General features: G+C 41.7%; 1 protein-coding gene across 2 annotated transcripts in view; it reads left to right on the top strand.

Annotated features, from left to right (window-relative positions):
- Positions 1-24,927, top strand: part of LOC145987800 (uncharacterized) — a 171,312-nt gene that overhangs the window by 102,258 nt on the left and 44,127 nt on the right. For both annotated transcript variants that reach the window (XM_083122506.1, XM_083122505.1), the window contains exon 6: positions 11,934-12,099. In XM_083122506.1, the coding sequence (XP_082978632.1) occupies positions 11,934-12,099 (166 nt within the window). The remainder of the gene's footprint in view (positions 1-11,933; positions 12,100-24,927) is intronic.

Below are 24,927 nucleotides of genomic sequence, written 5' to 3'. Positions count from 1 at the left end.
TGACGCTTCACCTCGAGGAGAACGGCAAATGCCTTGTTGCCACATGCTTCATCCTTTAATGGTATTTCTACATTCACATGTTCATACTGTGCCCCTATCTACCGTCAGTAATTCTTACTTTGCGTAGTACAGTACGATATTGCAATAACTTACATAGTTATTAAGGTTATTAAGCATGATAAACTTTTTTTCACAAAACGACTTGGTGTTTAATTTTTTTTAAAAAAAATCTTGTTGGGCCTTCGGAATTAAATAGTAGGCCAAGGGGGGGTCGCTGATCTACACCAGTACCACATCTTGAAAAGTAACTCGCCCCTTTCACGGGCACTTACAGGATGCGATTTGAGGTTTCAAGGGTCCCTGTGAAACGAAATAAGATGTAGAATCCCAGCGGCCATAAGTGACGGTGTGTTATAGTCTCTCGGGGCCCTGGAGGACAGGAATTAGATAACGTCGCTCGTATTGCACTGGCGACGAAACTGGTTCGGACAGGACAGCGGCGAGAATTCCTAAACAAGCTCCCGGTCCCTTAATTGGATAGCATTCCTGGCGTAGAGTAATGGACCAATTAGAATTGACTGCGGTAGCCGAAACAAGAAAAGGGGGCCCTCGACTGAGGATTACAAAAACAAAAAATAAAGTAAATCTTGCCGTTTCTGGGTGTCGTTTTGAGAGAGTGTGCGATAACCAGTAAAGCTCCGTTTCCAGAACACCGTAATTGGATGTGAATTCCAAGAGTTGGCATTGGGAAGAAGTAAAAAAACAAAAAAAGATAGACTAACGAAGGGTATTGAAATTGGAGAAGGAATCGCAATGTAAGATCTTAGGGTCCCGAGATAAGCACCTGGAATCCGGTGATTGTTCTTCCAGCCTGTCACAGGGACCAATACCTAACAAGCTTCGTTATCAGACTCCTGGAGGACTCGCTCCAGCGCCCCTCCAGCACGCTCGGTATTAAACCAAGGGGCCGAGGAAAAAAAGACAAGGAATGACATTTATATCTGTCCTTGGTAAAAAGGCTTTGGATCCAGGCCGCCGTCTGTTTCCGAAAAAGAGTAAATGAGGAGGACACGGTGGCAAGTTCTCCAGTTTATCCTCTTGCGTTCCTTGGTTTGTATGTCCTTTTTTGGGTTACGTGGCTGACACGTGGATTGGCAATGATTTTAAATTCAAGCAGCTAATGACAGCAATAATTTATATGTGCAAAGAAGTAGTATGGGGAGAAGGTTAGAGAAATACCAAGGAAAACAGAAGCTTTTCTTTCTAGGACAGCAAGCATCTGCATACGTTATAAGTTGCTAAAGAAATAAAATGTTCTAGGCAACGAGTACATTACTTTGCACACATCCTAAACCGAATTCCACACAAAACGAGACAAAATTCTCTGTATTACTTCAAGAACTAATTCCTTAAGATCCGTGACAGGGTGGTGCAATTTTTCTTTCTCCCTGAAGCTTTATGTTATTATGTACTGTAATTCCGCGTTAACTTTTGCAGTTGAATGCAAAGAAATCGGTGTAAAGGTTATGTTATTTCTAGACATTCAAATCTTCAAGCTGAATCAAGTGTTGTGGCGTTCACAAAAGTTATAAATTTTAATTCAAAGAAAATTCCAGCCATGACTCTGTTAGATTGATTGATTGATTGAATTAGGTTCTTTTACGTCGTTTTACTGTCACTTTTGACTAACAGCGACGATGATGATGATGAGTAAGGATATTATGAATTTCATGAAGGGATATTCACGAACGAATAACAACACCCATGCCGAAGCCTGAATTCGAACCCGGGGCCTCTGGCGTTATCTCTATTAGAAATAAGCAAATATATTTGATTTGGATACGTACTTCATCGCACATTAAATTCCTTAAAATTAACGGAACACACAGAACTCGATGCAAATCAAATCGAGGCTGATGTATCCTACTGCACTGTAATGAGTAACTGGAGTCAAAAACACTTACATACTCGTATTTGTGCCAATCGATACATTTGAAGGGTCAGGGGACAAAACCAAAGTCAATATTATGTTGTAAGCGAGGTAGTAGTGTTCTTTTGATCCAAGAAGAAGAAAGGCGTGGCTGAGAGGTATGAAATAGGGAAAGAAGCAAGTTGGAAATGAGATAAATGCTACTTTCTTCATTTCATACATCTCACTCAGAGTTTACTTAATTTTTTATCGAAAGAACACCACTACCTCGCTTACAACAGAAAATTGACTTACCTGATTTCCCCCCCCCCCTGACCCCTCATTTTAGGTTCTGTGTATAATATCACAAACACTTGGCCATTATATTGGCACTTTTCATTACTGAATGAAAGTGCTGTTCATCTGAAGACGAGAGAGAAGATGCTCTCTCAAAATGTAGTGTTAGAATAAGTAAAAAGATTAGAAGCTCTAGACAATGGATAATCCTTAACTGACATCGCATGATCAATGAGTTACTTTGTGAAGCACTGATCTCGTTGAGTTATTATGTGAAGCACTGATTTGTGAAGCACTGATCTCAGTGAGTTATTTTGTGAAGCACTGATCTCACTGAGTTACTTTGTGCAGAACTGATCTCAGCGAGTTACTTTGTGCAGAACTGATCTCAGCGAGTTACTTTGTGAAGAACTGATCTCAGTGAGTCACTTTGGGCAGAACTGATCTCGGTGAGTTATTTGTGAGGCACTGATCTCGGTGAGTTATTATGTGAAGCACTGATCTCAGTGAGTTACTTTGTGCAGAACTGATCTCGGTGAGTTATTATGTGAAGCACTAATCTCAGTTAGTTATTTTGTGCAGCACTGATCTTAGTGAGTTGTTTTGTGAAGCACTGATATCAGTGAGTTACTTGGTGCAGAACTGATCTCAGTGAGTTACTTTGGGCAGAACTGATCTCGGTGAGTTATTTGTGAAGCACTGACCTCATTGAGTTACTTTGTGAAGCACTGATCTCGGTGAGTTAATTTGTGAAACACTGATCTCGGTGAGTTACTTTGTGCAGCACTGATCTCAGTGAGTTATTTTGTGATATTTCATGAAACAACACGTGAAACATTACGATTAACGACAACCACAGTTCTTCTATCAACTTTTGTTGCTTTCATCAGTTTTTTTCTGAAATTTGCACGTGTCTATAGTGATTGGTCTCCCAGTACCATGCGATACCGTGGTCGAGCCGAGAGCCCAGCTCTCAAATGACCTAAGAAGAATATAATCAATGCAAGCAGGATGGCCACTCGCAAGAATGGGGGGGGGGGGGAGGCCATGTTTGAAGACCAGCGAATTCCTCGATCTCGCACGGTGAAGAGAAGTACCAGGTACTTCGTCTTCGTTCATTGAAGATGTTCCCCGTTAAACAAACACGAAAGCATTTTTATGACGCGCCATTACTGGGCTAAATTACTCACAGCATTAACTTTTTTTTATGGCTGAAGAACGCCATACGCACCTCTTACGGTGAGCGCAAAAGGAGAAAAAGAGTATGGTTTTACGTTGAGTTGTTGATGGGAATAGTGCATGTCGTGGGGATTGCAGGACCGTGTTGAAAGGGCTTCTTCTCGCAGCTACCAGAACACTGTGGCCAACTGGGGGACTCGATTTGTTGTGATGTGGTTCTGCCCAAGTGTGGATACTTAAGGATGCCCTTTTCTGGATGTTTTGCCCAACGAAAATACATCGATGTACAGAGTAATAACAATAAAGGTCGTGGTGGAAGTGATGTAATGAGTACCACGCTCCGGACGCATTTTCCCCAGTGTTGTCCCAAAGCAAGATGGGTGAGTCAAAGAGCCCGTCTTGATGCAGTTACAATGTCGGGGAAAAAAATTACACCTCAGATCAGTCACCCACACTGGGAATGAAACTACATTCACCTAGACTCTGAGTGAGATCTGAGTGAGTCATCTGGTTGAACACTGATCTCAGTGAGTTATTTTGTGAAACACTGATCTCTGACTTATTTCGTGAAAATAATATCTCAGTGAGTTACTTGTGAAGTACTGATTTCACTGAGTTATTTTGTGAAACAATGATCCTCAATGAGTTACTTTGTGAAGCATTGATCTTATTGAGTTATTTTACGAAACTCATCTCAGTGAATCACTGTGCGAACCACTAATCTCACAGAGTTATTTTGTGAAACAATGATCTCAATGAGTTGGTTTCCGAACCACTGAACTAAGCCCCGCGACAGGTTAAGTTTGCAGCAACCTTTCGCATATATAGACCCAAATGTCCGCGCAGAATATAGTTCCGCTTGCAGTACTGTCGATTTTCTCACTGTCGGTGATATGAACAGCTCGGCGGTTGAGGCAAGACTGACACGGGAAATGCTGAGCGCCGTTCTCGCGTGGATTGATACATAAAACCTTCTGCAAACTTAACCTGTCGCGGGGCTTAAGTTACTTTGTGGACCACTGATCTCAGTGAGATATTTCGTGGAACACTGACTTCAATGAGATACTTTGTGAAACACTGGTATCACTGAGTGTTTTTGTGGAACACTGACCTCAATGAGTTAACGTAATGGTAATACGTCGTAGATACGAATCCTGGACATGCACTCAACTTCAACATCAATATCGTTTTAGGAAATCAAGAGGTAAAGAAACAAACAAAACTTGTGAAAAGTTTGAAATATCCTCTTCCTGGGAAAATATAACGAAATACCTTCTCTTCCACATTAAAAAAAGGCCGAAAAGGACGTCAAGCCATCCTGTCACAAAGTAGAAGATAATGCCTTCCTAATCTTCATCAGGAAAGCACCTGTATTTTTAAAACAGAGCGGAGGAGGGAGTCGTCCCTCCCTAGCTCGTGAGTGACACGTTGAAAACACGTTTCTATGCTTATCTGCCGCTCTCTCTCACACAAAAAGGTGTCCACTTTAACGGAGGATTTGTCTCAAAGATCAAATTACCGTCGGAAAGAATTTTTCTGGTCCTCTGAGCCCTGTAGCGTTCATAACCGCGCTGTTTCGGGTCTGATAAAAGGAAAGGGAGCAGGAGTTATTAAATTACACTACATAAGACGTTTCCCTTTTGTCGCTCCCTCAGACACTAAGATATTCAGATTAGGATTTCTCGTGCAACAAAGAGCCTGGTGCTTGTTGCTGTTGGATTTTGCTAAGTTTCTCGATAAAGTAACGTTACACGTTACTCGCGGTTCAAGAAGTGCTGCTATGAAAAAAATACTATTTTGTTTTAAAAAAATAAAGATCTTCTGTACAAATATGGCGTTTTATGTTCAATGACTCCTTAACCATGTGAGTTGCGGGTTCCTATCTCCACTGTATTTTTGTTTATCATCCATTGCAATATATGCTATTGATCCAAGGAAGCTTTCAGACCGAAGTGACATGCGACAGGCTTCAAATTACAAGCGCTGTCGCTTGGGTGTCGCTCGAACTGTTATGTTTTCTTAGGGGAGCCGAAGCGACAAGAGACGCAGGCCTGTGCGACCTGCCATTCTGCTATGGTGTGAAAAGTTGCTGCTGATTGGTTCGTTCCCAAGCGGCACTTGTCGCCTGTCGCTTGTCGGTGTGAATTCTCCCTAACAGCGGTTATCGGGTCGCTTCGATCTGCTGATCGCGCATGAGCAGCGAATATAGACTAGAAAGTGCCTATTACGGTGGGTGCAATCAGAAATATCCATGCTTTACCCGAGCTTTGAAGTCAAGTCACTCGATTTTGCATTATGTTTGGCAACGCTTGAACTAGTCGTACTACCAGCTGGCGAAGAGCAGAACCCTGACGCATAATCTCTGGCCAGTTGCATATAGATTAGCATAGAGTTGTGGGCAGATACTCTTTAAAAAAGTAACATTACAATTTAAATATCTTCCCCTCAAGAAAGCATTAAGAGTATCGCCTACCATGGTGCTCCGAAGTACCGTGTGTTGAGAAATTATAGCGTTTGTCTTTTGTTTACCTCTGCAAGAGATGCCGAAACTACACGAAGACAGGCGGAAGGACACGAAGACAGGCGGAAGGACACGAGAGCGAGACCTCGCATGGAAATTCCTCACGCCGCTTCCGCGCGTTTCGACAGGGCGCATTGCAGAACGTTGTTGGGCATTGTACCAATACACACATTATTTTGTCATACAATATGGTCAGATAAGACATTCCAACTGAACTAATACGCAACGCCTTCAACGTCCACACTAAGTCTGCCATATAGTGGTTTCTGACAAAAGTAAAAACACCATTCTTCATTTGTAGGAAATCAGGTTTTGTTCTAACCCGTGAACCTGCCAGTTCTGTATTTAGAAAATTAATGCAACTGTTACTGTTGCTGATCTAATTGAGATACTAATACAGTTACCGAAAATGTAGCGCTGTGCATTACGTTACTCTACTCCCCAGTTCTATGCAACACATATGATCAATTCAAAATAGAATAAACACAACGATAGACAAAATAACAATACACAAAGGAATGACTCATAGGAAATTAAGTAATTCTATTCTGTGCAAGTGCTCTAATTACGAAACTGTTCTGGTTTTCTATGCGCGCAAAATTAGTGACCATTTCACCCCATGCTTTCATATGCAGAGAGGCTAATCAAAACTGGATATAGAGTTGAATCCGAACCGCTGAGGTTTGCCCGCTTAGGGAACTAAACCCGGGATTCCTTAATTACAGGACCGAGGACGCTACCGGGGAGCCACTTGACTCCTCTGTGCCCTGCTCTAACCTGCGCTAAAGAGGCGGACAACATCAAAATAATTTCAGTTCCTTTTCAAGCATACCCCCTGTTGCTCGTACAAGCTCGGTCCTGCAGTACTCCACAGCAGCCCTGGCCATTCATTAGGCTTGCAAGGCAGAAACAAGAACGTAAAATATTGGGTACAAGAAGGTAATTATTACTATATCATTTTTTTTCAGCGGTGGGTATACAAGAGGAGAAAAAAGTCACTAAATTTAGCAACTTTTGCAACGAGGGTGAAGGCATTTGTATCCGCAAGGTCTTTCTCAGGACTTCAATTTATGAGGAGGCAACAGCGTGCTCACGGAGTCGTCCACAGTAAATTTTATAGGCTACTGAAGGTACGTGAGAAATAAATCTGGCCGCTCGGTGCTACCTGGCCGTAGTGGTCGAGGGCCACGGGCGATCCTTTGGCGAGATACGCTTTGCCGTCTACCCGCTAAGAAGACCGGTCTGAGATCCATAACGCTTGATTGCTTCCATTGGGAAACACACCCTTCCCCCTTCGCCCGATCGGTCCTCCACTTAGAGCAACGGTGCTCCCCTTGTCCCTCTTCCGATTACAAAAATTGGATTTCTGACACCTTGAACCATGCTGGTCTTGCCCGGGGGACTGTTCGGGGAGTGGCTGGATTTGGGTTTGGAGCAGGCAAGTAAATGGGTTTCAGTACTGTCATGTCCTGGTTTCTGGGATTGAATCCATGGTAAGCATTTTATTTGGTCATAACTGGGGGCATGAACATCATTTCTCATTTATACACACTGCCGCATCCGTTAAGTATATCACAAGATGCATTTCCTTCTTGTGCTTTAGAATTAAAGATCTCAGCGATATTGTGGAGCACTGATATCAGTGGGTTACTTTACAAAGAAATTTCAATGAGTTTACATTGTGAAGTACTGAACTAAATGAGTTAAAATGGGGAGCGAAGGTCTCAATGAGTTATGCTGTGGAATACTGATCTGGGATATTGGGATTAACCAATTACATTTTCAAGCATTGAAGCACCTCAATGCTGTCATGCCAATGTGATAATCTGTTGGCACACTTATCTCAGTAAGTTATAATGCCAAGTTAGTAATTTTGTGGATCAGAAATATCAATGAGTTCAGTGTGTTAGGGGTCACCTTTCGGGAGACACCCAGATGGCAACCGCACTTCCATGTAGCACACCCTCGACTGCATTTTGCAGGCTAACGAAGCTTTGACGTCTGGACTCACAGCTTGTATACTTCTCTGTCTACATTTTGTGTTTTGCCCCTGTGTTTTTGTGATTGTCCCTTCATCCATTCCATTCCATGATCTTCACAATTAGCCAAAACTGGCAGAAAAGGCAAGTAAAATGAAACATATCAATCAGTCAATCAATCTCAGTGAGTTCATTTGTATAACACTGATCTCACTGAGTTACCCTCTAGGATGCTGATATCAGTAAGTTATTTTGTAAAGCATAGATCTCAACGCAATACACTGTGTGACAAAGGAGCTCACTGTATACCCCAGTGAGTTACTTTGTGTAGCAAAGATATCACGGAATTGATATGGAGAGAATTGATCACAATATGTTACCTAGTGGAACACTGAACTAAATTGTGCAATGATCCAAACCCTCTACACTTCTCAAATTTATGCGACGCTCCTGTAAATTTCTTTACATTGTAGTGCTACATTTACACTTAAAAGCCCCTAAAATTTCTTACATCTCGAAACTTAACATATTTCATATTATTCTGATTTTGTGGACCATAGAGATCAGTATGTTATTTAGTGGAACACTGATCTCACTCTGTACAACAGATAAGCATGGTTGATACCTCTGAATATATAAAGAACATATGCCACTGTAAAAGCTGAAGACTTCCGATTGCATGTCGAGACACCACGGAACAAAGGACGGGAGACTTAAATAAAAATCCTCATTAGAATTTCACGAAGCGATTATTCATGGACTTCAGCCATTCATGACCATAAAAATTCCTCCCCCTTTCGCCTTTCCCCAGCCGATAAGAAGAAGTGTATTGTGCAAGACAACAGCGTGTGTCGTCTTTGGTGCCAGATGGTTGAGGACCTCCCCACATATGCCGTTCCTTGGCAGAAATTTCCCTTGAAGTCCACTCCACCCCACAGCGTCTTCGGCCGTGGTCTTGAGTGATTGCACTTCCTTACGTGTCACTAGACCACTTTTTTCCTTCGTTTGTCCTCCTCTGCCTTCCTTGAGTTGCCACGGGAGCCAGAAGTCGATGGCAAGGGTCTTTGTGCAATGTGGCCGCCTTGATGGTTCCGTATGTCCCCTTGAAGAGGAAGCTACGGACGGGGTCATCAGATAAGTCGACCAGTAAAAGCACAAATAATTGGCGTCTTGAACATTGTCTGCGCACGCCAGAGCTCCTCAAGGAATTCGCACCTGTTCTTCCTCGGCGCTCAACAGCTGCAATTCGAACAGGGGACCACTTCCTTCGCTTACTCAGAAACGAACGCAAGATCCTCTTCGAGGCAGTGGTGCGAGCTTGCTTACTAGTAAACCAGAACTGGGTATTTTTTCCTATACATCGATAAAAGGAACATCCAAAAAGTGCGAAGGAAACAAGGTAGAAGGCATTATCGAGATTTTGGGAGTGAGCTCAAAAGAATAAGTAGCGGCTTCTGTGGCGTCGCCACCTGGGAGAACGTGGGCTATAGCCTACGGAGAAATATTCTTACCCTTACACATGAGGAAATTTTCAGAATCATTTAAGTAGAGCAAGAATCACAGAGAAAGGGAGGGATAAAAAGAGATAAACAAACATGAAGGAATGAAGGAGAAATAAAGAGAGTGAAAGCGAAAGAAGGAGATGAGCTTGAGTTTTAAGTCCACTTTATGCACAGAAGGATAATCGGGACTGGACCGACAGTTGAAAGTGAAATCCGAACCACCAAGTGCCTTCACCGGGTATCAAACCCGGGACCCCTTGATTATAAGGCGATGACGTTACCACTACGCCATCGGGGACGCACTGGAAAGAGATGAAGAAACACAGGAACAAGTAGAGTAATAATAAGGGGAAGGTAAGGAAACAGGATAAAGGAGAGAGGGAGAAAGGGATAAAAGAAACAGAGAAAATGATGAAAGAGAAGAAACAGGAAAATAAATAAATAAAGAGATGGAAAGAGAAACAAAAAGATAGAGATAAAGATAGAAAGAATCTTCAGCAGCTTTCACATCGAAATGACAAGCCTCATTTGTCACTTAAAAACAAACCTTGAGAAATAAATGCATCCTTTAGTACCGCATTTACACGACAATCTACGTTTGTCGTTGCTTAAAATCGTTGATAGTTTCTCCGGTGTTTCGCCTAATACATTCCAGGCAAATTAAGAGCCTTTGTGTTTTGTGCTTTACAGTTGAAAGCAAGAGATTTCAAATCCGAAGTTAGGCATATGGTAACATTTTCATGCATTTAGTTGGCAACACTGCGTAAGGAATAGTAAAGAACCGAAAATCGTGGGAGAGCTACTCCTTCCTTCCTCTATTTTTTCTTGGCCTCCTCCCTCTTTTTCTCGGTGGGAAATTCTTTTCCTTCGTCTTCCTTCAGCGGGTGCGCGACTACTTAAAATAATTATTGTCACGGACATAATGAGAAGAACAATAATACAAATAACAACAATGGCCTCGGTGAACACTTGCTCCGCCATATGGTGGACTCTCGGAAAAGACGGTTGAGCCCCCAAGGGCTCCTTACCCCTTTAGGAGGCGATGAAATCGAATTTGTTGATCCAACAGTCTCTCCCCTCCCCCTTCCCGTGGGAACATATGGATCTCCGGCCCGACGGAACAGGAGGTCAAGACGTTTTTCTTTTTTCTCTTCCACCCACCAATTTATCCCCACTTGAAGACGTTACCGATTCTAACTTCCCAGGTGCCGCCTGCACAATAAGCTACGCAGGCCCAGATGGGTCGAATTGGTATCTATTACTGCAACTGCCGCGTCCATATCGCTGTTTCTTTTACTCTTTCTTCCTTCCCACTCACTTCTTCCGATTTTCTCACCCTTCCACCAGCTATCTTTCTTAGTCCCTCTATCACATACTAACTTCTCTCTGCCTCGCACAGCATTTTCCTCTCCATGTGTTTTCCTTCCAACTTGCTTCCCTTCACCTATGTCTCATCCCACTGTCTCCTTATTGTTTCTTATTTTCCTTATCTATCTTCCTCTCTCACCCACACCATTCTCTCTTTATTCATTCCCACTTTGTTCCTTACTTCCTCCATCTATCTCTCCTTATTCTTTCTCACTTCCTCTATTACTCCCTCTTTATCTCTATCATATCACTCTCTCTTTACTCATTCTCACTCCACTTCTCTCTCTCCCTCTCCTTAATCTTTCTCACTTCCTTTCTTAGCCCTCACTTCCTTCCTTACTTCCTGATTGTGTTGCTATTCGTGAACCTCTCTCTCTCTCTCTCTCTCTTCTTTCTTATCGCCTTCCTCTATATTACTCACTCCTTTCTTTGATATTATATATGCATTATTTTCAATGCAAATTAGATTGCAAATCACATTTGCGTCACAAAAAAATGATCTACAACAATTTGCGAGTTGCCTGTTCATTCCTTCGTTGAAGTCTCCATAGTGGGTTGCCTTTTCCCTTTTTCGTGGCACAAAAATGTTTCTCCTCTGGATGTCTTTGTAAATTATAGCTACAGCGTCAACTGTATCTCAATACTTCTAATGACATTATTTTTAATATTAAGAGTTAGTAACGGATAATGAAAATTTAAGTATGATACTGCGTATATTCATAGAGGGGATGGATATTTTTCCTCCCTGGTTGGAAACGAATTTATCAACTGTACTGCCGGCCCCTTGGCGGAGTAATTAGCATATCGCGCTACGATTTCAAGGGTCCCTTGTTTGAATCATGGTCTGGACATGAGTATTTGTGAGTGTCCATTCATCAATGTCATCATATCATCACTCGTCCTCATCTTTGCAAATTCGCCAAAAGTGGCACAAAAGGCGAATTAAAATACTGCAAGTCAATCAATCAACCAACTGTACTGTAATAAGTTGACAGTAAAACTTATCGTCTAACGCCGGCAATTTCGACTGCCAACTAAATACTTAAATAAAATATTAATGTAACTATGGTAAAGGAAATTCCACAATTTCCCTTTCTTCAATTCGACCATTGGTTATGCCATATGCGTCAAACTATAGATGTAGGATAATTTGATTCTCATTTATTTTGTCTTTCCAGGAGAAGCCCCACAAGTGTCAGCTGTGCTCAAAGTCCTTCCCGACGCCAGGAGATCTCAAGTCTCACATGTACGTACACAACGGGTCGTGGCCTTTCAAGTGTCACATCTGCAACCGAGGATTCAGCAAGCACACCAACCTCAAAAACCACCTGTTCCTTCACACAGGTAAGTGTCTCAGTTTTATTAAAAGTCCCCTTAAGCTAGTACAGTCACGGACACTTTTGGGTTGTAACGATTCCATTGAAAGTTAACGGAATTGTTACATCCCATACATGTCCCTGACTGTACTTAGTAAAATCCTTCAGTTTGCACTACATAACAATTAGATTTTTGTTGTCGTTGTAAATAGAATTGTTTTCTTCTGGATATGAGCCAAAGTAATTTAAAAATGGCACTATTTTTCCAAATAGCATAGTAAATTAATTTTTAGTGTAGTTTACACTGTCTAGATATCGATCGATCTACGCCTAGACATCGTATCCTACTCTTACAGTCTACGGAACATCACTGGCCAATATCCGACGAGAATGTCTGAAGAGAAACTTGCTCGTATGTTCCTATGATCGCTGGCAGTGACAATAGTAGGAACTCTAATTAAGAACTGGCCTCCCCAATGACGTAGTGGTAACGTCGTCGATTTGTAATCAAGGGGTCCCGTGTTTGATTCTTTGTGTAAGCAAGTAGTTTTTCGGATCCAACTTTAAATACTGAACGTCAAGTCCTGATTAGACTATCTGTGCATAAAGTGTATTTACAAATAACAAAAGTCGAACTCAGACTCGAATTAAGAAGAGTTCGTTTTTACTGAAACGAACTTGAAATAGGATCTTTCTGTGAATGGACTTGAACTCCAAAAAGACTTGATCTAGGAGTGTTCTTTACTAAGAGAAACTTTGACTGCGAAAAGTTTCCTCTATGGCTAGGAGTAACTTGAACTAGAAAGACTTCTTTACTAGAAGCAATTTGGACTAGAAAAGCTCCAAAGCACTCCTTTTTTCTAGGAGAAATTTGAAGCAGGAAGAAGTTCTCCATTACAAGGAACCTGAACTAGATAGAGTCCATCTTTACTGAAGGAGATAAGTTACCTTTTACTGAAACTATGAAGGATGAATAGTTTCTTTTAACTATTTAAGCTTGAACTAAAACAATCCTTTTTATGAACTTAAACTGCAATTAAGGGGAACTTAAATTAGAACTGACTCAATTTTTGTTTCAAACTTTGTGTATCATCATCCCGTCTCACTTTTAAATCGTATCTGAAAACTGTTCCTCCGGGAGACCAAGCACTTGGCTGATCCTTTACCGAGACCTCTGCCCCCGCCCCCCTCTTAAAAGCAGCTCGGTGGTTAATTGGAGCAACCCTCTTGCACCTGTCACGGTGCGCATCCCGTCTTTCTCCTTTCTTTCTTTAAGGTCCGGAAGTTGGGCCGCACGCAAAACGAGCCAACGACCACCTCGTTTTCAAAATCCACTTATTATGAACGAACGGCCTTATAAATTTTTCATCCGCGCTCCCGAGCTCGCGAGTTCGAAAGAAAAAGACCAAAGGATGGAAAACGGCAAGGTGCTTCTTTCTTGCTCGATTATAGCGCAGATAAAAAAAAATCGTATTCGGTGTTGCCAACTCACAAGTTCGCAATGTGCCGGATCAAATATTGGTTCCCATTTCGGTTAGAGGGGGATATTGGTTTTACTATAACGTCCATTGGCGTCGCGCTGAGGTGGGGGGGGGGGAGGAGAGCTTATATCAGATATCCAAACGCCATCTCCAAAACAGAAAATATTTTACACGCATTCACTTCTCTCTTTTACCTCTCTTAATAATTCCTGACGATGGAGATGGATGGTGAATTGATGAAATAAATACTGATCTACCATCACTCCTCCTGAAAGAAAAGAGAGAAAGAGAAGTGGCGATAGTGTCGAATGTTTAAATCGCTAAGAAGCTTGTAGTTCGCATATTTTCCGATAGCATAGGTATATTTGGGGCTACAGTAATAGGTCTAACCCTAAGAATATTTTATTCTTACTAAGATTCGAACCTGCGACTAAGCACGAAGTGTGAAAATTAGTTTAGATCTTTATTATGCTCATTCTGGGGCCTCCGATCTTTTCATAGGCTCTACTTTACGTGTGTTCCTTCATCAATTTTTACTGAATCGTTCAGCTAGTCACCATTAACCTAATGTGGTAAAAAGCTACGTAAAGTACACATAATCGCGATATCAAGATGGTACTTAAATATAAGGTTGTGGGTTCAGTTTCAGAGCTGAAATCGGTGGCCAAACGCGTTAAGTAGTCTACTTTCAATCTCGACACCGAAGTTCCCGGGTTCAAGTCTCGTCCTGTGCGTGACCCTTCTCAGTTTCATCTCATCTTCACTCATCCTCATCGTCGTGATTGCCAAAAGCGATAGAAAATCAATCACCACCATATTTGGACCTCTGGTCTCCAACACACATGGACAACACAAAATAACCCCCACAGAGATTGATACTGGCCAGGCACCATAACCTCGTTAGCCAGCAGCATAGAGTGTACTACGCGGAAAAGATGTTTCAGAGAAGCTTGCCCCTTGCACCCTACATATATGGTGGTGGATCGGTGCACCAGAACTATTATTCTTTAGTAAAGCAGGCAAAAAGGAATAGCCAATGAGCGGTTTCATTTCTCCATCAAAACAACATCAAACCCAAACGAATCTTGTGAGCTTCTACCCTTTTTTAGTATTATTAAGCAGCGTCTGGAAACACTGAAGATGGCACTCTTCTCCCAGAACATCTTCAGAATTGTTTATGCAGCAGGTGAGCGGGCACCTGCTTCTTTCTTCTTCTGTCAGGCCGATGCACGTTCAGCTGCAACTTCCTCGCACTCCCACAGACACGCAACATACGCACACAAAAATACATAGCTGCGAGGATACCGGACACGCCCTTCAGAGCTGATGGCTCTATATAAAAAATGTGCCTGCCCGTTCTTTTTTCCTACCTGCCTTTCAAAAAATACAATCGCAATTCTGGTATCTTACATGCCAAGAACTGGCAGTAGCAGTGGTGAGGACACACGGGGTAGAAATTATTATGTTTTGCTTTGTGGGGAAGGGGAGACAAGGAAATCGGCTCTTCAGATAAATGTACAGTGTACTTGTTGTTATTGGTGATGATGGTATTACTTTTGCTGATATTGTTATCATCACTAACAAAGAGTAGAGGAAAATCTTAATTAATAACTGCGTTAAGAAATTGTCCATTTTCTATAGACCAGAAGGGTTATTGTCGTACGGTTCCTCTGACCTCGGTGGCGGAATGGTTAGCACATCGAGCTACAACGCCAGCAGTACCGGATTCGAATCCCCGCCTGGGTATGGGTGTTCTTTGTGCTTGTCCCTTCATCAATTTCCTCATATCAGCTCTCATCCTCACCGTTACGATTACAAAAGTGGCAGTACAGCGATGCTGAATAACAAACATCAAACGAAATCAAATCCTCGTACAGTTCCCGTCACTGAGTGCCCTGTTCACCGAGGGATGTTGTTGCCTAACTTATGTTTCCTGAAAACATGGTGACTGACCGTGCTTCCTGCAAGAGTCCTTCGATTGAGTGTGACTGATTTTACTTTGTTCTTCTGCCACTTTTGTCTAATGGCGAAGATAAGGATGATAAGATGAACTGGACGAAAGGACATTCACAAACACACAAGGGCAGCATGCAACACAAGCCCCACGGAGGATTATACTGGCCGTGAGTCCATGCGCCAAACCCTAGCTAGTCTGCCAAATGCAGTCCAGGGTGTACTACGTGGAAGTGAGGTTGGCATTTGGGTGCCTCTTACATCCCAAGAGTCCTTGGAAAGGGCAGGTTAGTAATAATATGAATGCACTATGCAAGCCCTTGGAGTGCAAATTCTTTTCCTCCGCGTCATTTGAAATAATCTGTGTGTCGGTTGCCTTTTACTCCCCTCCGCTGTGAATGTGATAACGAAAGGTTCAAATTCCTCTCGTGAATTTCATTAAGCCGTACAATGATATACTTTGACCTGCAATGTCAAAAATTGGTAGTCAAAATCGAGTCCCGTTTCCTGGCTTCCGAGACAGGTGTCTGCGACGATTACCTTGAGGTGCTTCAACATATTGCCCTCACGCTACACCGAAATTTTGGAACTCCTCTTGAACCCGGAACCGCTAGCACCAAAGGCGAGAGACATTAAAGTTCACTTAAAATAAACCTTTCCCAGTGCACAAAGCGGACTTAAAGAAGAAGTGTTCGTTAAAGTTAGACACGAGCAAACTTCTTTGGTGGCAGACGGAAGCACCACAGATCTTGGGAGACCTGGCAGCCTAACCAAAACGGATGGATCGCCATTAGCATACAGGGCCCTATCAGGGCCTCGTTTGTCTTCCCGGGGCCGTTCTCTGATCATTTGGACCAGCCACTTTTACATGCGACTTAATGACGAGCCCCACCTGCTTGATTCATTGGTCCCCTCGTCTCGGGTGCTTCGCGCGATGCGTCAGCCTGTAATTCATCCTCCCGGGGCTGGCTCCCAGATACCCAGTTGTTCCTGCAGACCGAGCGAGGTGCGTGAAAAATCATTTCTTTACTCACATCGTCCTAACGGATGCTCTCCCGGGCACCGCCTATCAATCAACAGTCTCCCAACTGTTGTGCCTGACAATTAATGCAAGCGAACAGAATGGAAGGGCGGAAGCATGGATTTCGGACCGAAGATATGGAAATGAAGGAATGGTTCTTGGTACTTATCTCTCCACAATCATCCACGCCTCTTACACTTGTTTTCTTCATAGAGTGAGGTTCTTAGTGCAATCACACTCATGATAGAGACGATTGCTTTGTTGTGACTTTTTGTGTGTGGATATCTCGCCCTTCATATCAATTGAGTCAATACACCCTTTGTAAGATTCAATTTCGTTAGAACTTCACAAAATAATGGAGTTATCCTTCTCTTTGTATACTTAGATATCGCTTCACAGAGTCAACATATTTAACCTTATGATATTGGAACCAACCAATGTTGCATACACTTTGTTGATTTGAGGGGTACGAAGTTTAACTTCCATCGTATTTGTACATATACTGGATGCGTTTCTTATAATTGATTGATTGAGTTGGTGTTTTAAGTCCTCTTTATGCAGAGTAAGACTAATTGGGACTGGACCTACAGTTTAAAGTGGGATCTGAACCACTATGTGCCTCCACCGCTATCGAACCCGGAACCCCTTGATTACAAGGCGACGAAGATACCACTGCGCCATCGGGGAGGCGCGTTTCTTATGATTGATAGTAATTCCTGCAGATAGAATGAACAAAAATATGTTGCATGTGTTGCGATTGTACTTCCGAGTCCACGCGATAGAGTGGTGCTAGCTGGTGAAACTTTATCATGTGATCAAATCAAGTTTATCAGAGTTCCTACTTATGGACGTGTTAAGCTTTTGGTTATCAGTGGACTGTTCGTTTGGATTTGCATAAAATTCAGATACTCACCAGTTTGGTTGTGTGGATAGAAGCAAAACAATTGTAAGAAAACTAGAAGATAATCTGTGTTGTGGGGAGAGAGCTTAGGATGTTTCCGGGAATTGGGATATGTTATATAATGTTAAATGATTGTTATCCCTACAGTAATGTAGTAAATGTAGAAAAATGTCCAATAAGGAGGCGGTTCCAGTAACTTCTTTCGAAGCATCGAGATATGGTTCTGAGGCCAAAAAGGTACAACCTATATTTCGTTGTTAAGTGACTATGGGATCTGTTTCTCTGAGGTGTGGACTATGGACGGACAATCATAGATAAAATATCTCCGCTGGATCTGCGTTGTTCTGGGATTCCAAGCTTATCATAGGAATTTGCTGACCCCTCCTCTACGTGGGAGCTTCCAAAAGTACCATCAAAGGATGAAACCCAGAAGATTAGTTGGTCTCCTAACAGACGTAGAAAACAACTCTTCCCAAAGGAACGAACACGGGACTTGACGAGCGCTAAATGTAAATTATGCCCCACGCTGGGTGAAAGAGCTAATATTTTGACTCCTCCAGACAGTCGGCCTTTCGGGACGTTGCCGTGCCGGTTAGCACAAATGAAAATTTCTCTCTCTCTCTCTCTCTCTCTCTCTCTCTCTCTCTCTCTCCTCGCCACAAAAACAAATTGCCATCTTGCGTGGATCCAGTTCTTCTCGAGTACAAGGCATCTCATGATCTGCCGCGTGGAGGGGCCACCGTCTCAGAGGAACATGCGTGTCGAGTGGTGCGTGATGGGATTGCAGTTAGGTGGAAGCCGCACGCAACAAGTTTGGAGGTAGAAAAAAAGAAGCAGCTTTCAAGTTTGAAAACGGCCAGCGAGGAGCAAATCCCGAGCGTTGTAATTTATGTTGCCTTCGCTGAGCAGCAGAAGCGGATGAAATTGACTGGTAAATGAATGCTTTTCTGTTGATTAGGATGTAGTGCGGCGGGGGGTTCCAGGCAGGAGGCAGCGGGGTTTTATCGTCCACTCCTATTGCGGCATAATTGCTACCTCCGTCGCCAGGGATCTGTCTGCAGCATCGCGGATCAGAGCACGAACCGCGAGTGGACATCTGACCTTGCGAGATGGAGAAGTAATTGGCGTGTGGAAGTGGGAGAGCTGGGGCGATGTCAAAAACCCCTGCAGCGTCTTCTGGGCGACAGATGGTGCATGACAATGTGTACGGTGCTGGTGCTGCTTGGTGCACGAATGATAGACCCGCGGGCGGACTTGGGGTAGGAATTTTTCATAAACCTCGCGACGTAACAATTTGTCTACTATACAGTGTTCTCGGCAACATTGCTGTCAATGGTCGGAAGGGGTCCCCTATGTGAACATTTGTAGTCCCTACGATGATTGTAGGGTGTTTGGGAAAGGCACACAAGTCACAAACTTCGAATTTACGTTGCTTTCATCTAAGTCACACTGACTCAATTAAAGAACATATTATGAGTAAAATTTTATATTTGGCACGTGTAAAGATTCTAAACAGTGACGGTCCAACATGTATACCATGTCCGGAATGTTTGTTATTAAAAAAATAAACATAAAGAACCGTCCGATGTAAAATTGCATTTTTTGACTAAAGTGCTTTTTCCCCGAACAGCCTAGGATTTAGAGCTTGTGATATTGGGTTCATGTTGTTGCAAAAGCTCTTGCAACCTCTCTGGTGCACTACCATATACAATTCCTGTATTCTGTTTCTGACGATACAACGAAGTCTCCTAGAGTTTATTGGCTGGTCAAATTGCAGGCCCCAAAACCATGGTTCTTCAGGATTGTGTGTGGTGTAGTCCACTGGTTAGAACTTTGCAGCTCCTGTCGGATTTTTCCTTGTAAAAGAACTTTGATGTAGGTAATGCTGAAGCCGGTCAGCTGCCAGTCAGCACCTCTAAATGAACGCTTACTATGGTGAAGTTGCGTAATGTCACACGCTATAGTCTCTGCGCATGCGCCTGCTGAACGGAATTCTCCGAGCGTGAGGAGTTCCGAAGGTGACGTCAGATACTAGATTCGCACCGAAGGTTCGCATTAGATAAAGAACTTTAAAATAGCATCGCTATACAGCCAATCAATCGCAACGACAAGAACGAACGTGATGAAATGGATGGGAGATAGCAAAACAGAATAACACCCATGATTCGAACCACCTGCATGGCGGTATCATATAGTAATAAATCATGAAGTATCAATTGCCAGATCAATACCAGTGCTAGAAGCGAACATGTTATCAAAGCCTGGAAATCCACTGTACGCCCGATTCTAACTTCTTAATACCAGAATGTAAACAAATAATATTAAAAAAAAAACTTCCAAGATTTGAGCCCTTGATCGCCTGAGTTTAAATAATGCAATTCCACTACATAGATTAGGAGAGGACTGGCATGAAATCTGATACTCTGTCTTCATACAGATATTTCAACAATGCCATGTAACGAATTAAGTAGGAGGTATAAGAGTTTTCACAGCAAGTCTTGTTTGTTTAGAAGTCCACTTTAAGCTCAAATAGTTTGCTCAGAAATTGACCTACAGTCGAAATCCCAACCACTGTACGCTGAATTTTCGAAAAGTATTTTGCTAGAGCAGGCGAAAGGTCCAGCGAGGCTTTACCACTGTGCTATCACGGTAGGCCACCACACAGCAGGTAATGCATATTAACTTTGTTAATGAGAAACTATTTCAAGAAACCTTTTTGGAAATTCTAAGCAGTCTTTTGTGTTTATGGAATGTACTTGCACGTCCGTCTTGCAAACAAATTCATGGAACTGTTCACAGTCTCAGCGCTAATCTGACGATGGTTGGGCAACATGCCAGGTTATCTGAGTCATCCTGGAGCCCAACAAAAATCATCTCTTAAGTCCATAAAAACATAAATAAGGTAACCAAGAAAGAAGAAACTTTGCAAAACTCAACTCTGGACATGAGTACTGGGTTTTCTGAACCGCTGCTTTGTCAACACATGGACAGGGAAAAGATGTGACTTTTCCGTCGTCAGTCATTTGAAGTGTTCAGCGGAGCAGTACATGAAATGGTGGGATAAGTAGGAGAGCAAAGATTCCACACATGCGCTAACACATAACAGCTTCTAAGGCATGTTTGAAGTTGGGAAAAAGAAAGAAGGCAAAACCGTCCGCAGATAATCGAAAATGGATTTCTTGCTTCCTCTTTTGACTGTTTTTCTTTCAAAGGGGCAAAAAGATAGGCTGAGTTAAGGTCCGTGAAAGATGGATTTTCTTTTTGTCTTGCGAGAGGTAAAACTTTGACGTTCTTGAAGCATTAGCGTTTTCGAAGCACACTACTTGACATCAATAGTGGGGAACTTCCTCATACCAGGAATGTGTTCACGCATTACTACACTGAGTCAGTTCTGAAACATGCGATAGGTATAGTAATAGACCGTGTACCAGTGTACTCTAATTATCACAGAGCCTCCGTGGTGGAATGGAACCTAAGTTCAAATCCTGAGTAAGACATTGTTTCATTCTTAACATTTTTCAAGTTGATTTCGTCGTTTTACGTCAATTTTTCTTGCACATTTGGCTAATCGCGGAGATGAGGATGATGATGAAAGAGCAATCAGCAATACACATGGAAAGGACACAATACAAGCCTCACAGAGGATTATACTTACTGCGTGTCCAGACGGCAGACCCTCGTTAGTTTGCAGTAATGAAGTTCAGAGTGCATTGTGTGGAAGTGAGGGTAACACTTGAGTGCCTTACCCGGTGAATAGCAGCTACCGGTAGATCACGGAATTCATTTCAGGTGCTGCTGCCCAGCAACTATCGAGCAGTAACAATAATCCTCCAATATACTGGAATCATTCTCACGTACAACCTTGACAACGACAATGACAATCACCTACATAGTAAAAGAATAAATAAGAGGGTATTAATGAGCAAATCGCTCAAAAAAATATCCTCAGGCGTTGGTCTTGACTGTCAATCCATGTTCACTATCGGTATATCAATAACTACCAGGGCAATAAGTTAAATTTAGGTGGGATGCTAGACCTATCTAATAGGAGATGAACATAACTCCACCAGTCTCTCTGTCTGGCCGTGAATGACAGCAATTTCTCGATCTCTGTCATGAAGATGTCGATCCAATTTTGGTGGCTAGCTCGCCATGCATTTGCAAATCTGGGAAGTAGGGCCGTGGCTCGGGGCGTTTGGCGAAGCCTGATCCTTTTCATCAATTCAGCTCTGATATTCATCTTCCACTAATACTGAAGAACATGTTATTCTCTTCTGAGCTATAAAAGAATTGTGAACAGACTTGTTTACTTACAGTGAGTCCGCGTTGCTCTTTATGCTACATCTGATCACGGAAAACGGCTTTGGAAGACTTGAATAGAGAAATTGTAACAGTCCATGAGAGAATGTGTTCAACTCTGCTGTATACTCTGCTAGTATTTCCAGACTCAACACGGCTTCCAAGTTTACATTTGTAAGCAAATATTTAAGTAAAGATTATAATTTAAGTTTTCTTCACGTGATATGATCTGATAGTGTTACCAACTGTGTTTGCAGGTGTGCCCAAACGGGAGGGGGATTATGGCGCAGGATGCGCCATCGAGATTTGGGGGGGGGGGGGGATTTTTCCCTTCAAATAATGTAAAATTCAACATTTATATATTTTCCCAACATATATGTAAAAATTTCACACCTTAAATGCACCATATTTAATCCATTAGATGAAGAAAAGAAAGTGTTTAAGGTCATTATTGAAAGGGGGGGGGAGAAATATTTAACTCTTACATATTAGGCCTTAATTGACACGTGGGTTCTGGGGGGATTCTGAATTAAACTTTGGGGGGACATTATCCAACTCTAGGTCTTAGATTATGGCGGGTATTTTAGTTAGAAGGGGATTGAACATTAAATTTAGGAAGGTATCAAATTCTTGTGTATTACTATTGTCTTATGGCCGGTTCGCTCAAACATCGTTAAAACGTTGTTACGAGCTGATAGTTAACGCATCACTAAAATCTTAGCAGCCTGTTAAGCTTTTAATGTTCGCTCGAACGATTTTATAGGCCCGTTAACTAATGACATGTTAGAGGAGTTTTGCTTTGATTCCTTGCTATTCTCATAGTTTCATACGAGAAATGCAACGTTTTGGTTGGTTGCGCCGTGGACAGTAGACTGTGCGTAAGCGCGTAGCTTTTTTGTATGAAATCCCAAGAACAGCAATAAATAAAGTAATGTGTAACACATAAATATATGTTTGAGAAATGAATGTTAGTTAGGTATTTACGTCCGCACACCGAAAATGTTATGTATTAAGATTAACAGTTACATTGTAATTTCGTAAGTTAGATTTAAATGCGTGTCTGCCGACTGCCAATACAAGATCATAAACATATAAATAAAAGCTACTGTTCTAGGTTAGGGTAACCTGTTTAACGTTTGATAAATTTAATTATATTAATATGGCATTTCAAAAGGTGGAAATGAACGTGTGTTTGCTATAACAATTTTCCTCAACAAAAGATAACATTTCACGAAATGTACACCATGCATAACTTAACTTGCTTTGCCATGGCAATTAAATAATATGTAAATATTGCAAGTCACTACTTTGGCATTGATGTGAATGTGACACTGCAGACAAGTAATCTACTGTTTCCAAATAATCACTCACAAAAAAAAGACACGTATAATGTGTCTTATACTTACCAGTATGCTTACCGTCCATGCATATGTACAATATAAGGGACGTTTCTGAATGGTTGTGTTTTTTGTTTTGTACAAATATTTTTTAAAGAAATATATATATATATATATATATATATATATATATATATATATATATACCATACGACATTTTATATTTGATTTATCATAAATGGTAAAAAGAAGGACAAGTACACTGTTAGACAGTACCCTTACCACTTGTACGAACGTACCGTACAAGGAATAATTTCCGAATGGATGGTAGATAGTGTGTCTTACAAACACATATATGCATAATTTTACAATGTTCATGCACGAAACTACAATACCTGAAAATGCTTAGGATTAAGCTTTTTTTCTTAATGAAACATACATGTGTAGTACGGTACTTTACATTATGTTTGGTTATTCATTATGTGATGAAATGGTAGTCATTCAGAAAATGTACCTTGTACATGGAACGGTTGATTAATATGATATTTTATGTTTGATTTTATGATTTATCATAACTGTTAAAAAAAAAATTAAAAAAACAAGCGCACTGTTAGACAGTATTATTACCACTTGTACGTATGTACAGGGAATAATTTCCGAATGGATGGTAGTGTGTTTTACAAACAAATATGTACATTGGTTGATATATTCGTATGAAAATAATGTGTTCAAATCGGTTTTGGATAACCTTACAACACAACAGCTGGCACACGCAATTCCGCCATCTTATTTCCGACACAACACGACGCGCTGTTAAGCATCTTAATGAAGCCAAAAAGTGCCTTTAGATTTAACGACGACATTAGAGGTGTGTTATCCTTAACGAAGGTTGGAGAAATGCCTCGATGTGCTAATGTAGCGTTAACTTGATTTAACGCGTCTTTAAAATTTAACGCGTTTTGGGCGAACCGGGCATCAGACTGTTACGGAAATTCTGGTGTGGAGACTGAGAATTATTTTTTTGGAGGAGGCAATATCCACTCTTCAATATCAACAGTAAGTCTAAAATTGGCATGGAAATTTTGGTGGCAGGATTGACTACTAAGATATGAAGCTCTTGATAAAATGTTAAATTTTAGATTGTCAAGGGATTTCTGTAGTGAAGAGAGTTCGAACATGAAATTTTGGAGACTGTATTTAGCGATATGGTATCCACATGTTTTCTACCCCGAACGTGCCAAAATAGAAGCTGGAAAAGACTACATATCTCTGGATCCTAAGAAAGTATTGACACACCATTAAATTAATATTCTTGAAAGCCTACAAAGAAATGGATGTAAAAATTTTTTGCGAGCGGAGTTTGGAGCTTTACTGAGTTGATTGTGAAGTTTAACACTATAGCTGCATTACAATATATTCTTGATATTCATTAATAACATCACTTCTTAAAATATAATGCTTAGTGTTGGTACACTGCTTAATTTAAAGCAGATGCATCATTTGTGACAAAGAGCTAAGAAAAGAGTTACTTTCAGTAGACACGCTATCGTAATTAAATACTTTGTGGGGATTACGATATGGTTTAAGAGCGCGAATCATATTATTTGGGGGGCCACACGGCATGATTTTGGTGGGGATGCGCCATTGGCCTTGGGGGGTATGGTCACCCCTGTGTGTTTGTATACCTTTGAAATGTCACTTTTGTATTTTACCCATAAAATTTCTCTTCCCAAATCCATCAAGTCCTGCACATGAGCTGCATTGGTGCCAAACAGCAGAACAACATGTGACCAGTGAATTTCTTATACCATGTTCTCCAACAAAACTGGGGCTTCCAGATGGCGTAGATGGTAAGGTCGTGTAT

The sequence above is a fragment of the Lepisma saccharinum genome, chromosome 5, assembly GCF_977018435.1.
Source record: "Lepisma saccharinum chromosome 5, izLepSacc3.1, whole genome shotgun sequence".
In the NCBI taxonomy this organism is placed as follows: Eukaryota; Metazoa; Arthropoda; class Insecta; order Zygentoma; family Lepismatidae; genus Lepisma; species Lepisma saccharinum.
This window is presented reverse-complemented; position numbering and strand designations above follow the sequence as displayed.